The sequence below is a fragment of the Lolium rigidum genome, chromosome 7 (genome assembly GCF_022539505.1).
Source record: "Lolium rigidum isolate FL_2022 chromosome 7, APGP_CSIRO_Lrig_0.1, whole genome shotgun sequence".
NCBI classification, from domain to species: Eukaryota; Viridiplantae; Streptophyta; class Magnoliopsida; order Poales; family Poaceae; genus Lolium; species Lolium rigidum.
In genome coordinates, this window is record NC_061514.1 from 280,367,896 (window position 1) to 280,384,885 (window position 16,990).

The following is a 16,990-nucleotide window of genomic DNA, read 5'->3' on the forward strand; positions in this document are numbered from 1 at the left end:
ATTTGTACATAACCAAACATGCTTGGTCTACATGATCCGCAAGACACAGTTTATATTCAGGTCAACATGTATGTAAAGGGAAATTTTATATATAGTAGGAAAAGTATGGTATATCCTTTGAGAACCAACCTGAGGTTGGGTGGTTAGGAGGGTGGTTGTACCCCCAGCCCACCAGAGTTCAAATCCCAGATTTGACATCTGTGTGTCTCATAAAGGCGGAATATTCATTCAGTGGGAGGCGACGTTCCCGTCGACAGCTGAGGCGCTCGTGGTGACTTCGTCAATTTCAAGATTCAATCCGCCGGCTCAGTCTTCCGGAGGTGCTCATAGGGGTAGGGTGTGCGTGTGTGCGTTCATAGGGGTGAGTGTATGCGCGTGTATGTGAGCGTCTGCGTTTGTACTGTGTTTCTCAAAAAAAAGTATGGTATATCCTTGAAGTTACATAACGCGATTGAACGCACCAACAGATTGTGAGGTACAGTGAACTTGGACTAGAACGTGAGCTGCGTTAAGATGGAAACAATCATGCGCTGACAGATCATTAAGCATCTGTCACGACTTTGTTGCTTCCAGATACAACATGGTTGCTCCCAGATACGGTATTATTGGTCCCAGAGACGGTATTGTGCCCCCCAGATACGGTATGAAAGCTCCCGGATACATTGTTATCGTTCCCGGATACATTATTGTTGTTGTCTGTAACGATATGGTTTGTCCCTGATACGACATGGTTGCTGCCGGTTACGGTATTGTCACTCCCAGATACGACAGTGTTGTTGCTCCCAGACACACTATTGTTGTCCCCAGATATGACGGTGTTGTCATTCCCAGCAACAACATTTTTGCTCCCGGATCTGACAGTATTGTTGCTCCCAGAAATTGTATTGGGCTGCTCGTCGAGTGATCTTCTGCTACGCATCACATGCAATGGCATGTTGGTGATGCCTTTGAGCTGTACCTGCAGATTCTTGGGTGCCTCGCCAACCAATGCATTACCTGAAAGATCCAAGTAGCGTAGGTGGTGAAGCTGACAAATCCATGACGGTATTGGCCCCGTGAGGCCGCTCCTGGGGAGCCACAAAGCCGTGACACGGCCGCTGGCACCGTCGCAGCCAACGCCTTCCCAATCGCAGCATGAGGCGCCTGACCACGCGGCGCGGAGGCTGAGTGCGCCGCCGCCGCCCAGGTTCTCAGCGAAGCCCCGCAGAGCGCGGAGGTCATCGCGGTGGCATGGCGTCGCCGTCGCCGTGCCGGCCGCCGACAAGAGGAACGCGAAGGAGAGCAGCAGCATCAAGCATTTCGCCATGGATTCAGCAGTGCTATGCTATATAGATGGATTCAATAAGGAACCTTTCCTGCAATGCAAGTGACTCGCAAGTGTTGTTGTCTGGGTGGTGCATGTGCATCCCATCTTATAGTGTGCTGTGTGTTTGTAAGCATGCGAGGTTGCAAGGGGCTCAGTACTAGCTAGTTTGTGGCCCACAACTGCCTCCCAATTCAACCTTGGTTTTTGTTGTTGTGCGTCGACTGAAATCCGTGGCTGGCATGGACCAATTCTAGTCCATGAACCTACCATATAGGGTCGGAGGTGAGTTGGATAGGTAATTAGATAAGAGAGGCCACATTGCAGTATGAGGACACAAAATATCCTTTGGGGGATTTTATTATGCAGACACGGACGATGAATCTATCCTAGATAGACGCTGCCTAGCTGTGTGACCGACAGGCTTGGCTCTTGGCTGTGTTGTCATTTCCCCGTGATCAGTCCAATAATGCGGCGTGCGAATTGTCATCAAGTTAGACTTTGCTCCCGCTAGCACATATATATATAGAGATATATATAGCTGAGCTATTCTACAACTGGTTGTAGCACAGTAATCTACAACTGATTATAAACTTCTTTCATAAATGCAGATGAACTTCCCATGTACTTCCTCAAACTCTGTTGAACTTCCCGCTATAGTACTTGTATCAACTGTTATTTCACTACGGTTTTTCAATAGCTAATCGGAATTGAGAAAATGGTATACGGTTGGATAGCTACAGAAATTGCGAAACGTTTTTGTATTGATCATTTTTCGAAAGTTTATACAGTTTTAAAGTAATTTCAAATATGCTGATCTAAAATCTAGGAGAAACCTGTTAATAGTAGGGACCCTATTGATATTCTTAATATCAAGATAAAGGGGTTTAAAAAGTATGGTAAAGGTTGGGGTGCTAATACTTTTGGTAGTAATAAAAAGAGGAAGTTAGAGCTCAAGAAGAAGCTTTTCGTGCTGGAATTTTCAGAGGAGAATGGGGAGTTAACTACAGATGAAATGTCTTGCGGAGTTAAGATGCAGGAAGAATTGTTTAAACTTTATGAGGAGGAGGAAAGTTATTGCCATCAAAAAGCCCATGGGAAATGGTTGTTAGAAGAGAATCAAAATACTGCTTACTTTATATAATTGCTAATGGGAGGAAAATAAAAAATACTGTTCTCTCCTTGGATAATAATTGTATCATTGTGGAAGGGACTGACAACTCGGTCAGTAATGCTACTGAATATTATAAAGATCTTTTTGGTCCTGTCCCCTGATAATTTGTTCAATATTGACCAAAACTTATGGAGTCCTAATGAAAAGCTTAACGAGGAAGATAATATTGATCAGCTAAAACCTTTTTCCTGAACATGAGGTGAAAGATTCCTTATTTGCAATGGAGAACAAAGCTCCTAGACCTGATAATATCCCAATAGAATTCTATCAGGACTGTTGGGACTTTGTTAAAAATGACATCATGGTTATTTTAAGTGCTTTCATGCTAATAATCTTGATATTCAGAGGCTAAACTATGGCATTATTACCCTGTTGCCTAAACCTCTGAGGCTAACAAAATTCAATAGTTTAGACCTATTTGTTTACTAAGATGAATTTATAAGTTGATTGCCAAAGTTTATCTTTAAGGCTGGATCATTATGCTGACAAGTTGTTTAGTATCCATCAAAATGCTTTTATTAAGGGCAGGAATATAATGGATGGGTTGCTATATTTGCATGAGTTGATGCATCATGCTCATGTCAAGAAACAGGTTGGGGTCATTTAAAAAATTATTTTGAAAAAGCATATGATAAGGTGGACATGGATTTCCTGATAGATTGCCATAGACTAGAGGTTTCTCTGAAGAATGGTGTATTTGGTCCAAAAAATTTGCATGATGGGACTGTTAGTGTTAATTTGAATAATGTGGTTGGGCCATATTTTCAAAGTGCTAAAGGGTGAGACAAGGAGACCCCTTTTCACCCACTCTTTTTAATATGGATGTAGAATGTCTGACTAAGATGGTGTTGAAATCCCAAGAAAATAATTTGATCACTGGTTTTGCCTCGGATTTAATTGTTAACGGAGTGGCTCTGCTTCAGTATTTTTTTCGAAATGGGGTATATCCCCAGCCTCTGCATCAAGCGATGCATACGGCTTCTTTTATTATATATCCCCAGCCTCTGCTAGGATAGATTCATCGTCCGTGTATACCAAATATATCCCCAGCCTCTGCTTCAGTATGCATGTTGATGATACTATCTTCTGTATCAAACATGACCCGGAACGGGCTATTAACCCGAAGTTGTTGATGTACATGTTTGAGATGATGTCAATCTTGAAAATTAATTACTTGAAAAGTGAAGTGGTGGTTATTGGAGGTGGGGGTGGGCGGGTAATCATATTATGACATCTTATTCTGAAATGTTCAACTGCCAAGTTGGCAAGCTTCCTATGAAATACTTAGGGGTGCCAGTAACCTTTTCAAATTTGAAGAACATTGATTGGGATTTCTTGGATGCTAACATGATTAAAAAAATAGATGATTGGATATGTGATTCAGCTTCTTCTGGTGCTAGGTTAACTTTACTCGATCCATGTATGTCAGGAATTCCTTTCTATTACATGGCGAGTGTTAGAGATATATTTGGTATACGTACAGTTTAGGTAGTCTAGGATAGAGATAGATCTTGTGTCTTGTCTTGCACTCCAAGATGATCCCTGTACGCCTATATATACTCGCCCATGAGGCTCAATAATACATCCAACATATTCCGCAATCTCTCTCCCCTCTCTATCCTTCTACATGGTATCAGAGCGGCACGCTCCTTGACCTAGCCGCCGCCCGCGCTTCCGCCCGCGCCGCCCTCGGGGAGGTCAATCTCCATGGCCTACTCCGGGGGCCGCGCAACCCGTATGAGGGTTCGTCCGCCGATCCGTTGATCCGCTGCCCTCGAGTCTTTTTTTTCCAATCCGTAGATTGGTTTTCTTTGCGCCGCCGGTCGCTCGACCGACGTTTTCTTTCGGTTTTACCGATCATAGATCGGATTGAGTCGCCCATCGCCGTCGTCCTCTTGCGCCTCTACTCCGACAACGGCATCGACCCGCACCGGCCATCAACCGCACGGCACAGCCGCACGCGCCGCACACGGGGCGCCCCTACGTGCGACGCCGCAGGCTGTCTCGCCCGCGCGGTCTCCATCGCTGGTCCGTCTTCGCCGTCATCGCCCGGGACTACATCGACAACGCCGCCATCGACTCCGATCTGCGCGTCGTCCACGCCATGGCACATGTAGCGCCGCCGTCGGTCTGATCAACCGACCCCGCGCACATCCACGCCAAGCACGTCCCCGAGCACGCGCCTACCACCGATCAAGCATCGGGTTGCCGCTGCGTCGCCCCTTCGGGTCGCAGCGCTGCCGCCTTTGGTCCACGCTGCTAGCCAACGACGCGCCTTCTGAGGCGCGTACGTCGCTGGTGGCGTCCCGCCGCTGCACCGACTTGCGCCCTGCAGCTACGCCGGCCCCTCAGGCCGTGGCGTCGCCGCACGCGGTCACCTTCGCCGTCCCCCGCGCATCGACGTCCGAGGCCACCACAGCGCCGCCCCTTCGGCGCGGGTCGCCTCCGTCCGCGCATGGTCTTCGTCACGCCGCTGGGTCTTCCTCGCCTACTTCGTGTACCGCCGCCGCGCCCACCCCAGGTCGCCGCTGGGCTCGCCAGCCACTTCAGGTCACGCTGGGCTCGCCGACCACCGCAACTCCCGTCTAGGCGTCCAGCATGACCACCCCGGGTCACCGCTGGGTTAGCCGCCTTCTACGTCTCCAACCGTCTCGACTTCGTCGCCCGTGCCATCGCCTCGTCCCCGTCTACACCACCTGCTACTCTACTCTGAGAACCGCGGGCAGCGTCGGCATCTCCGTCGATCTGCGACCGCGACGCTTCCGGAGGCCTCCTCTGCTAGTCCCTCTGACACGGCGATAAGTTCATGATGGTCCTTGCCCCTCGCATGCCCGATGCGGCAACACCGGAAGTGCCTTCGTCCCCGACACGTTCCCGAGTCTGGCAAACTCGCGCCGGACGTCTCGTCTTCATCGGCTTCGACAACGTCTTCTTCGGCATCGCCTCTACGACTGCCTCGACCGCGTCACCGACTTCTTCTATGTGTACTCGGTTCTGGCAAAACCGAATATGCCTTCGTCCCCGACGTGCGCTCGGTTCCGGCAAAACTAGGGCCGCACCTCGTCCTCGACGGCTCGAACTGCATCGACTTCGGCATCGACAACCTCCACGACTGCCTCGACGCGTCTCCGTCACTCTCCTCGCGCACTACGCGCTTGCGGCTACATCGACACCGACACCCGCCCACGACATCGACCACGGCAATACCTCGCGCGGCTTCCTCGACCAAGGTTGCAGCACCCACGCTCTCGGCTACCTCGACATCGGCACAAAGGGCTACCACCTCGCCTGCGCCTCACCAGCTTCCTCTACAGTCCAAGCATCCGCGACGCAACTCCGTCCACGACGCTCCCGCCGTGACCGCGGGGAGTGTCGGCCTTCGGGGTCCACTTCGGTTTATCTCCGGTCCGACCGTCCGCGACGCTACTGTTGTTCACGTCACTACCGCTACGACTGCGGGGGAGTGTTAGAGATATATTTGGTATACGTACAGTTTAGGTAGTCTAGGATAGAGATAGATCTTGTGTCTTGTCTTGCACTCCAAGATGATCCCTGTACGCCTATATATACTCGCCCATGAGGCTCAATAATACATCCAACATATTCCGCAATCTCTCTCCCTCTCTATCCTTCTACATGGTATCAGAGCGGCACGCTCCTTGACCTAGCCGCCGCCCGCGCTTCCGCCCGCGCCGCCCCGGGGAGGTCAATCTCCATGGCCTACTCCGGGGGCCGCGCAACCCGTATGAGGGTTCGTCCGCCGATCCGTTGATCCGCTGCCCTCGAGTCTTTTTTTCCAATCCGTAGATTGGTTTTCTTTTTGCGCCGCCGGTCGCTCGACCGACGTTTTCTTTTTGGTTCTACCGATCATAGATCGGATTGAGTCGCCCATCGCCGTCGTCCTCTTGCGCCTCTACTCCGACAACGGCATCGACTCCGCACCGGCCATCAACCGCACGGCACAGCCGCACGCGCCGCACACGGGGCGCCCCTACGTGCGACGCCGCAGGCTGTCTCGCCGCGCGGTCTCCATCGCTGGTCCGTCTTCGCCGTCATCGCCCGGGACTACATCGACAACGCCGCCATCGACTCCGATCTGCGCGTCGTCCACGCCATGGCACATGTAGCGCCGCCGTCGGTCTGATCAACCGACCCCGCGCACATCCACGCCAAGCACGTCCCCGAGCACGCGCCTACCACCGATCGAGCATCGGGTTGCCGCTGCGTCGCCCCTTCGGGTCGCAGCGCTGCCGCCTTTGGTCCACGCTGCTAGCCAACGACGCGCCTTCTGAGGCGCGTACGTCGGCTGGTGGCGTCCCGCCGCTGCACCGACTTGCGCCCTGCGGCTACGCCGGCCCCTCGGGCCGTGGCGTCGCCGCACGCGGTCACCTTCGCCGTCCCCCGCGCATCGACGTCCGAGGCCACCACAGCGCCGCCCCTTCGGCGCGGGTCGCCTCCGTCCGCGCATGGTCTTCGTCACGCCGCCGGGTCTTCCTCGCCTACTTCGTGTACCGCCGCCACGCCCCCACCCCAGGTCGCCGCTGGGCTCGCCAGCCACTTCAGGTCACGCCGGGCTCGCCGACCACCGCAACTCCCGTCTAGGCGTCCGGCATGACCACCCCGGGTCACCGGCCGGGTTAGCCGCCTTCTACGTCTCCAACCGTCTCGACTTCGTCGCCCGGTGCCATCGCCTCGTCCCCGTCTACACCACCTCGCTACTCTACTCGAGAACCGCGGGCAGCGTCGGCATCTCCGTCGATCCGCGACCGCGACGCTTCCGGAGGCCTCCTCTGCTAGTCCCTCGACACGGCGATAAGTTCATGATGGTCCTTGCCCCTCGCATGCCCGGTGCGGCAACACCGGAAGTGCCTTCGTCCCCGACACGTTCCCGAGTCTGGCAAACTCGCGCCGGACGTCTCGTCTTCATCGGCTTCGACAACGTCTTCTTCGGCATCGCCTCTACGACTGCCTCGACCGCGTCACCGACTTCTTCTATGTGTACTCGGTTCTGGCAAAACCGAATATGCCTTCGTCCCCGACGTGCGCCTGGTTCTGGCAAAACTAGGGCCGCACCTCGTCCTCGACGGCTCGGACTGCATCGACTTCGGCATCGACAACCTCCACGACTGCCTCGACGCGTCTCCGTCACTCTCCTCGCGCACTACGCGCTTGCGGCTACATCGACACCGACACCCGCCCACGACATCGACCACGGCAATACCTCGCACGGCTTCCTCGACCAAGGTTGCAGCACCCACGCTCTCGGCTACCTCGACATCGGCACAAAGGGCTACCACCTCGCCTGCGCCTCACCAGCTTCCTCTACAGTCCAAGCATCCGCGACGCAACTCCGTCCACGACGCTCCCGCCGTGACTCGCGGGGAGTGTCGGCCTTCCGGGGTCCACTTCGGTTTATCTCCGGTCCGACCGTCCGCGACGCTACCGTTGTTCACGTCACTACCGCTACGACCGCGGGGAGTGTTAGAGATATATTTGGTATACGTACGAGTTTAGGTAGTCTAGGATAGAGATAGATCTTGTGTCTTGTCTTGCACTCCAAGATGATCCCTGTTCGCCTATATATACTCGCCCATGAGGCTCAATAATACATCCAACATATTCCGCAATCTCTCTCCCCTCTCTATCCTTCTACAGCGAGGTTAGGAGGGTGGTTGTACCTCCAGTCCACCAGAGTTCAAATCTCAGGTTTGACATATGTGTGTCTCATAAAAGCGGAATATTCATTCGGTGGAAGGCGATATTCCCGTCGATAGCGAGACGCCTATGGTGACTTCGTCAATTTCAAGATTCAATCCACCGGCTCGGTCTTCCGGAGGTGCTCATAGGGGTAGGGTGTGCGTGTGTGCGTTCATAGGGGGTGAGTGTTTGCGCGTGTATGTGAGCGCCCGCGTTTGTACTATGTTTCTAAAAAAAACTTTATAGAAAAGTTGGATAAACATAGAAGGAGATTCTTTTGGATTGGGAAGAAAAAAGAAAAGAGGCTTATTGCATGGTGAAGTGGAAAAGAATTTCCAGGTCTAAAGACTTTGTATTTCCGTTATGTGCAGTAATGGAAAGGGGTAGCCCGTTTGGAAAAAAAAACTACCTTGATACGATCTAGCTACTACTCTAATAGTGGACTGAATCGATCCCAGGTCATGAATCACGTCCTGAAGCACTTAACACTTGCTAATAGCCAAAGGCTCATATATATTGGTTGATTTATACACACGTATGTATCTATACCTAATAATAAAGGAGCTAAGGTTTCTGCCAGAATTTTCGTCCAACTTTTCATTGGACCGTTTTACCCTCCCACCAAAATACATAATACAGCGAAATACCCTTATACGTTTGTACCGGTTCGTTTCTTCGTTTTGGTTCCTCTAGCCGAGCAGAGAACTGCTCTCCCCAACCAACGCAAGCCGCGCGCATCCCACCGCCGCCCCTCGTCGACCGCCTTCGGCGCTCCTCCGGCCATGCCCCCGCCGCCAGGCCCACGCCGACCACCAGCGCCCTTCCCTCGCGTCTCCCGCTGCCGGCCGGGCCCCGCCCCCGGCGCTCCTCTTGCGTGCCTCCTGCCGCCGGCCGGGCCCACCGTGCGGGTGTACAACCTCCGCTCGACGCGCTGCTCCGGGAGATCGGGCGGTGGTGTCGGTGACCACACGAGAAAGGATAGTGTGGAGCCGAACGCAACCTGCTTATGAAGGTTGTTGACTTGTTGTTTGAGAACGATCAGGTCAGCACCGCGCGCAGGATGTTCGACTAAATGGCTCAATAGCACAACAGCCAGCCGCAGACGGGCAGCCAATCCAATTAAACAAAGAACAAGGAAACTATAGCAGTCCTCGCCTGGCCTGCTCGTTAGCAGTCCTCGCTGGCCTGCTCGTGACGGCGTACGCCGTCCTGTGTGCGAGAGCGTCATTGTGAAAATAGGCGGGCTGAGCCTCCGTGAGCAGTCGAGGATGACCTCGGCTGATCCCGGCGAGGACCAATTTCCCATTTTGCTGGACACCAAACAACGCACCTCATCTGCCTACTTCTACATCACATAATAGCTCAGCGAGATTTGGGAACGACATGTTGGCGACTGGGCGCGGGCGGTCTTTCTTCTCAACGAGATGCGGGACAGCGGCAGCGAATCTGGTCATCCTAAATCTTCTCGTGAACTTACAATGTATTATGGGCATACTGAAGTAGTCGCGTACCAGCTTAAAAAATGATGCAGTTTGTAAGCTACACGTAAACGTACATATCCTAAATCTTCTCCTGAATTGCCGGTGTGGACCGGCTTGGTTCCTTACTGGGTTGGCCCGGCAGCAAAAAGCACGATCGAGCCATCTCATGCCAGGAAAACAAGCGACACAACAAAAACCGGCCAAGGAACCGTACGTACATCGTGGATTAGTCCCACCTCGCTGCTTGATAGGAAGTTTTTCTTGTTTATATACGCATATTGCGTCGATATGGACAAGCCACCTAGGAGAAAAGAGATGTAGCACCATGATCAGGAAGGAATTAAATTAGGTGGCGGCCACAGCGATCATGGGAGCTCAGCCGGAAAGGAATCCTTAATCGAATATGGAAGGAAAGAGCAAGAAAGGATCCGAACTCGTGTGAGAGTCAGCTACTACTGACGAGACCCAATAAGGCGTCGAGGGACAAGCATACGCGAGGAGCCGAGTGTGCCGGACCATGGTCAAAAGCTGTGCGCGTCTGATAGTTGCCTGCTCTGTGGCCTGGCGAGCCTGCCGCGCTGATCGCTGCACAGAATGAAGACACTGTTCGCGGGGGCGAGAGCCGCATGTATGCAAAGGCGTCATCACCACACCAGCCCGCGCTTCTTGTGGATTTCCACGTGACTTTGAACAAGACCAAAAATGAAACTCCACCTGAGTGGATCGAAAATACCGATAAACACACGCACTGTGTTTAGTGAAAAATGAAACGAGCGGTTGATTACAAGTTGTCCAAATTATACAAATGGACGTAAAATGGGGTGTTTCTTTACAATGATGCTAATTTATTTAGAGAGCCCTTAAGTTGACCTATAGAGTGTCAAATTTTACGCTTTCCTTCAAGTTATGTTAGCGGTCACGATAGTCGATCAATGTTACGGCAACAAGGTCGCACGAGGTGGATGGACCGTGTGCGCGCGGCCAAGACGTGACCAAGGGAGGATATGGTTTCGCTAGGATTGGTGACTAACTAGATCTTTTGGGCGAGTTCAGGGGACAACATGACGCACTAGAAGGTGGAGAAGGATACCATGCAAAATTTACATGATGAATGAAGTGTCACGTCCAAGCAGAGCGGCAACATACCCATGAGTCCGAATGGGAACATATAAGAGCAGATTGACTTAGAATGGTAGTCGGAGTCATACTATGAGAGCAAAGGAGGCAACAAAGGCTCTATCCGCAATCCACTGATCTATACCTAGCTAAAGTTCATCAGATCATGCACAACAATAAAGCAATGATAGAGTAAACATGCAGTTAAACAGGTTACATGATTTATATCCGCGGCAGCGCGCGGGCATGTTTCCTAGTAAATGCTAATAGCACCAAACCTAGTAGGATTATGAACCGTATTTCTTATTCTACTCATACATTTGCAATAATCATGCTTATTTTCAACATTCGCCCCTCTAAGAATGATATTCCCTCCTACAACAGATATAGTGTTAAGGATGGATGATTAGAGCAACTTTGAACAAAATTGAGCAATTTTTCCTGCAACGCACGACCTTGTGCTAGTAGACACTAAAATTTTGGTTTGGTTACCACAGCACCCCAACTCACTTGCAGAACAAACACAACCATTGTCTACTATAAAAATACGCTGCATCCAAGCTTGAAACAAAAATATGAGAATCAAGGACGAATAAAATGATAGCATTCAATAAAGCAAAAAATGATCAAAGAAGCAAATGTCTCAAGAAGCATAAAGCATGATGAAAAATTGCTGTCCATACATAAAAGAGCTCCCTAACCAACTATCACTCCAACGATTTGCATCCACCGTTATAGCATACATTGCACAGTGACGATCCTACTCAATTTGTCAGGTTTCCCTTGACAGAGCTATAACCGGCACAATCTCTAATTCTCGGGACTTGATCTTGTCTAGAAGTACAAACGCTTCCCTTATGAGGGAACCCAGAGTCACATCGCTCCTTTTTTCGACAACACCATGATCGCGGCCAGCACTTGAGATAATCATGAGTCCATCAAAATCCGACATTTTCTCTAAAGCTTTGGACAGTGATATCTTCAAGCTCTCCATGTCTTCATCCCAGTGCCAATCTATGTTTTTCATTATTGCTATGACTATCTTAGTGGTAAGCTTAAGCATTCTCAGGCACTCAACCGGCGGATGAGCCGAAAGTCTGTACCTTTCAACCATCTCCTTGAGTTTCCTTGCAAGACTGAATACACTGTCTTGAGGGGCAATAGCAACAACTTGTTGAGGCAAGTTCGGATCTGCATCAATCAGTTTATCAAAAACCATCACACTGAAGGATAACAGTTCTGCCTGCAATTGACCATTGTTGCAGTGCACATCGCCTGGCTCAGCAGAAGTGTAATAGTTCCGGATACTATCTTGTGAATCATCACCACGTTGCCCTTTTTCTAAGTCACAAGACTCACAACTGGCTTGAGTGGACAAGCCCGTGTCTTCTGCTGCTTCTTTTGTATTCGGACCATAGTGAAGTACCTCCCTGAGTACCTGACACGCATAGTAAGTTTAATAAGCTTGACAAACAATTCAAGACAGGATCACCTCACCCCATATTGTATAGGAGAGGAGGTTGATCGAAATGAAACAGAAGAGCATTTTACTAATTTGGCACAGATTACCTTTGGCGTCACGTCAACCATGATTTCTTTGAGTCTTTTGACACATTCATCATCCTTATCCGTGTAATGACGAATACATAGACTCTCCAGAATCCACGCGGCGGTTATTCTGCATTCATTGCTTTCATCTTGTAAGAGCACTTCAGTAAGTCGTCTAACAAAATAATCGTTTTTATTTAAGATGATCTTGGCATTGTGTTCGCTTTCGACAGACAGTGTGGCAAGCTTTTCACCTGCCAATCCTCTGATGTGGCTGTCCTTATTAGCAGTGAAGATGGCTAGCAGTTTGCATATGAAACTTTCTCTGTTCTGTGTGTCTAGCTGTGTGAGGATCTTGATGGCTAGTACACACAGCTCTTCACCACAATCCTTAAAATCTAGGATTATTTGCATGGTGCGCATCGCTCTACAGTTTCCCGAGATTTCACGACATAATAGCTCAGCAGTGTTTCCAGCAGCAGTCACGATCTGGCACATGACTTGCAGTGATGCGGCCACTATGGCGGACGTCCATTCATCATGATTGATGCAGTGGAGTAGGTCGGAGCTTATGGGGGCCATGATCATGGAGAATAGGCCTTTAGTATTCCATATGGCGTCGCAGTAAGCACGGTCAGCGGAAAGGTTCCCAAGGATACATAGCCCCTGCAGCATCAGCTCTTTGTAGTCGGTGACCCTGGATCTGCCGCCGTCATTGTTGCCATCATGTTGGGAAGGGGTCTCGAGCATGGAGGATATACACTGAAGACCTCGCGGGAACTGCTCCACGTGGATGTCGCTGGCGAGGTGTGCCACTATCCTCGCGGCGCGCTCCCTCATCTCTCCATCGTACTGGCTCTTTGAATCCAGTGTCTGCAGAAGTTTATGTAGTACGTGGCTACAGGATGCAGACCCAATCATCTGCTTGATTATCGTGCGCCGCCTCAGCATCATGCTCTTGTTCGAAGCCACCGATGCCGTGTCTTTCGCCCTCCTCCCGGGCCCAATCAGTGTGTCAAGAATCCTTAGCCCCAGACAGGTAGCTCTGAGGTGACTGATACCCCATTAGCTCCACAGCGTATGTCAGCAGGTTCTTTCCTTTGGCGGATGATGGGTCCTTGAAGCACCCCGCCCTGATATCGAGCAAGTAACGTTTGACTGAGTGAAGTGCCAGGCCTCTGAACCCGTACTCCTGGCCAACTATTTTCTCTAGCCTTATTCCCGTTTGGTAGCAGCTGGTCCTGTAGCAAAAGAGTGCGCCCTGCAGCAGAGCCAGAGAGTAGAGGACTTCCAGTCCCAGTTTCAGGTTCACCTCTCCACCCTCACCCCCGAAGTCACGCTCTGATAGATGCCACACTGCGATCCCGGTGGTGATGTACAGTCCGGACATATAGAGAGCTATTAGAGGGCACAGTATAATGGTGGCCACCATCACTTGCACGACCACCGCTAAAGCTACTAGAAATCGTTTCAGGGACGACTCATGGCCATATTTGGGATTGGAAACAACACCATTTTTTGGAAGGCAAGGCTTAGCAATGTTGACTGCAAGGCTGAACAACGCTGAGTACCAATACCCGATATCCGATAACTTTTCTCTCACGAAGCCATTGAATACCCTGTTACATGCACATCCCAGTTAAGTAAAACAGTACTGTTTACAAACAGAGAAAATGTAAGTCAAAAAACATGCTCACTGCTCAGTAGTACCAACAGTTTAACTGCAAACGCTAAGAGTCTATCAACACCTCTGGCGCCAATTCCTGTGCTAGCAGTGTCAAACCAATCAACACGGTACCACTTCAAGATGGAGACAGAATACTCACTAGCAGGAATTCTACCACGGCTAGACCAACCCTAGTCATGTCATAACTCATAACCCTGGCCAGGCTTTTGGCATGGAATGCACTAATTCACCGGTTGGGAGATATTCACCTATCACCTGAACCGGACGAATTTAGATGGAATCTTCATGTAGATGGCACTTTCTCAGTCAAATCTTTATACAATGCGATCCTTCATTCTGATACACCAGTTGATAATAATAAGAAAATCTGGAAGATGAAGATACCATTAAAAATTAAAATTTTTGGATGGTACCTTCGTCGAGGAGTTATTCTTACTAAAGATAATCTTGTTAAGCGGAATTGGCACGGAAGTACACGGTGTGTTTTCTGTAATCATGATGAAAACATTAAACACCTTTTTTTCCAGTGCCATTTTGCGAGATCTATATGGTCAGTCATCCAAGTAGCATCTACCCTGTATCCTCCGACTAGTGTGGCCAATGTCTTTGGCAACTGGCTTCACGGTGTCGATTCAAGGTTTAAGTTGCTTCTTAGGGTGGGGGCGCTAGCAGATTATACGGGCGCTTTGGCTAAGTAGAAATGACAAGATTTTTAACGATAAAAATTGTTCTTTGTTGCGGGTCATCTACGGATGTACGGGTATTCTCCGTTCGTGGTTACCTCTTCAGCGGGTGGAGAACCGAGACCTATTTACGGAGGTCTGTACACGGTTGGAGGCTACGGCGAGGGATACTTTTTTCCTACATGGGTGGCAGCATAGTCTACGGATTGCAGCGTCACCCTCATCTTAGGCGTTATATGATTCATCGCTCCGATATGTATTTCGCCTAGTTATTTCTATACTTTGAATACAGACACTTGAACGGCTGTGTGCATCCTGGTTATGCAGAGGCTGGATGTAATTGCTTCCAAAAGTAATAAAGCATCCTTTATCGAAAAAAATAACCCTGGCCAGGCAAAAAATCCCACTATCGTATCATATTTGATCATTTTTGTAATGACAATAGTTCTGTTTTAAAATTTCGAAATGTTGCCTACTTCTGAAATCCCTTCATAAGTTTTATAATAAACCAGAGTCAATGACATTGATATTCTAAAGCTCGGATTTATTTAATATTAATGAGTAAGTGTCAAAAACTTCTATCAAATACTCCCACGACAACTATACTTTTGATAATACATTTCAAAGTACCATTTTTATCATACTCGCCAATGACATAGAGTATACATTTCTGCAGGTAAAATGGTGCTTAACAATGTAGCTTTGTGATAGTCTTGACAATTTCATTTTGTAGTGATATTTACTCTACTATTCAGTCTTCATTAATAGTAAAAGACAACCATTCCTTCAAAACCATAAAGTTGAAACACACATTAATTTAAATGGCAATGAAGGAACTACGATCAAATTCATAGGAAACAAGAGCAAGTAACCAGTAAAGTAACGGAAACAGAAAAGGGAGACCGAGCTACGTGGAGCCCTTTATTTGCAAAAACTCGAAAATCATATTTCTGAGTTTCAACAAATTCTAAAACAATTCGGGATGTAGTCAACAATGTATACCACAAGCGTGCAAAATCTCAGTGAAAAATTCTGTGTATCGTAGGCATCACAAAAATGACTAAAATCTGACAAATTATATAGCTTGAAATGTGCACTATTCACTATACTCAGATTCACACTTTTGTCATTTTTGTGTAGCACAAAATACAAAAAATCTTGCATTGATAATTTGCACACTTGTGGAATACATCATTTACTACAACCACATTATTTTTTAGAATATTTTTAAACTTGTAAATATGAAAGGACTCCCTAGAGCTTGCACTCAGTAAAGTAAGCAGTAACGAAGATGAGAAGGTTACTTTGTCTGTAGGAGCGTAATCACCGTGAGGCACCAAAAATCCTTCGTCTCGAGTTCCGAGACGTAGCCGCCGAGGAGGACGATGGTGATCCACGTGAACACCAGTAAACCTAGCCCCTTGACGGCCATGGACAAGTATCCCATAAACGCGGCATAGCTGTTGATATATCTCACCTCCACCCAGTCGGCATCATCAATTAGGTTCTGTTGACGTTCTATTCTTCCCCTGAAGTGTCAGGTCCAGCATGAGTAATTGGCATACAGATAACCAATCAATCCTCAAGTATTGAAGAAGAGGATATCTCACCTGAGTGAAGGTTGAGGCAGGACCGGCATTGCCAGATCCAGAAATGGAGCTACCCAGGCTAAAGTTGGTAGCTGCAAGGAGAGGAGGAATCCAGTCTATAGGCAAATGCATGCTCAGGCCACTGGATTAAATAATCATAGCTTCAAATAAGAGTAGCTCTCCCAAGTTTAATTACGTACAAAGACCTTTCATTAACAGCAATCGAGGTCATTCTTTACTAACACCGATGTCTGGCCAGCCTGTTCACTTCAGCAGCAAAGCCACTAAAGGTCTCGGTTTCTCACCATTGGATATATAAATAGTACTCCCTCCCATCCATAGTAAGTGACGGAGATTTAGTACTAAGTTAATACAACTTTTATACTACGTTCCCGACACTTATTTTGGATCGGATGGAGTACTACTCATAGTACTAGCATCCTCTCTCCTCACTCCTCACTCATCACTCCCCTGCAGCTTAATTAGCAGTAACACTTAATCTCCTACCCAATACCAGTCTCCCAGGTGCGCACTACCGTATAAATAGAAACCAAAAAGGTGCTTTAGTTTAGTCTGCATATGCAGCCAACCATCACGTGAGCACTGCGATCCAACGGGAACAGTTTACATGTGCAATGCTGGCATGCAAATATAGACAGACTTACTTTCTGGGTCCAGTTTTTAAATATCTTAAAAGAATACTCCCTCCGTT

At 49.0% G+C, this 16,990-nt stretch overlaps 1 protein-coding gene across 1 annotated transcript; it reads right to left on the reverse strand.

Annotated features, from left to right (window-relative positions):
• Window positions 1-508: 508 nt before the first annotated feature.
• Window positions 509-1,306, reverse strand: LOC124675992 (phytosulfokine receptor 2-like). Its single transcript, XM_047212079.1, has one exon. It carries the CDS (start codon window positions 1,304-1,306, stop codon window positions 542-544), a length of 765 nt encoding a protein of 254 aa, XP_047068035.1. The 3' UTR covers window positions 509-541.
• Window positions 1,307-16,990: the final 15,684 nt, after the last annotated feature.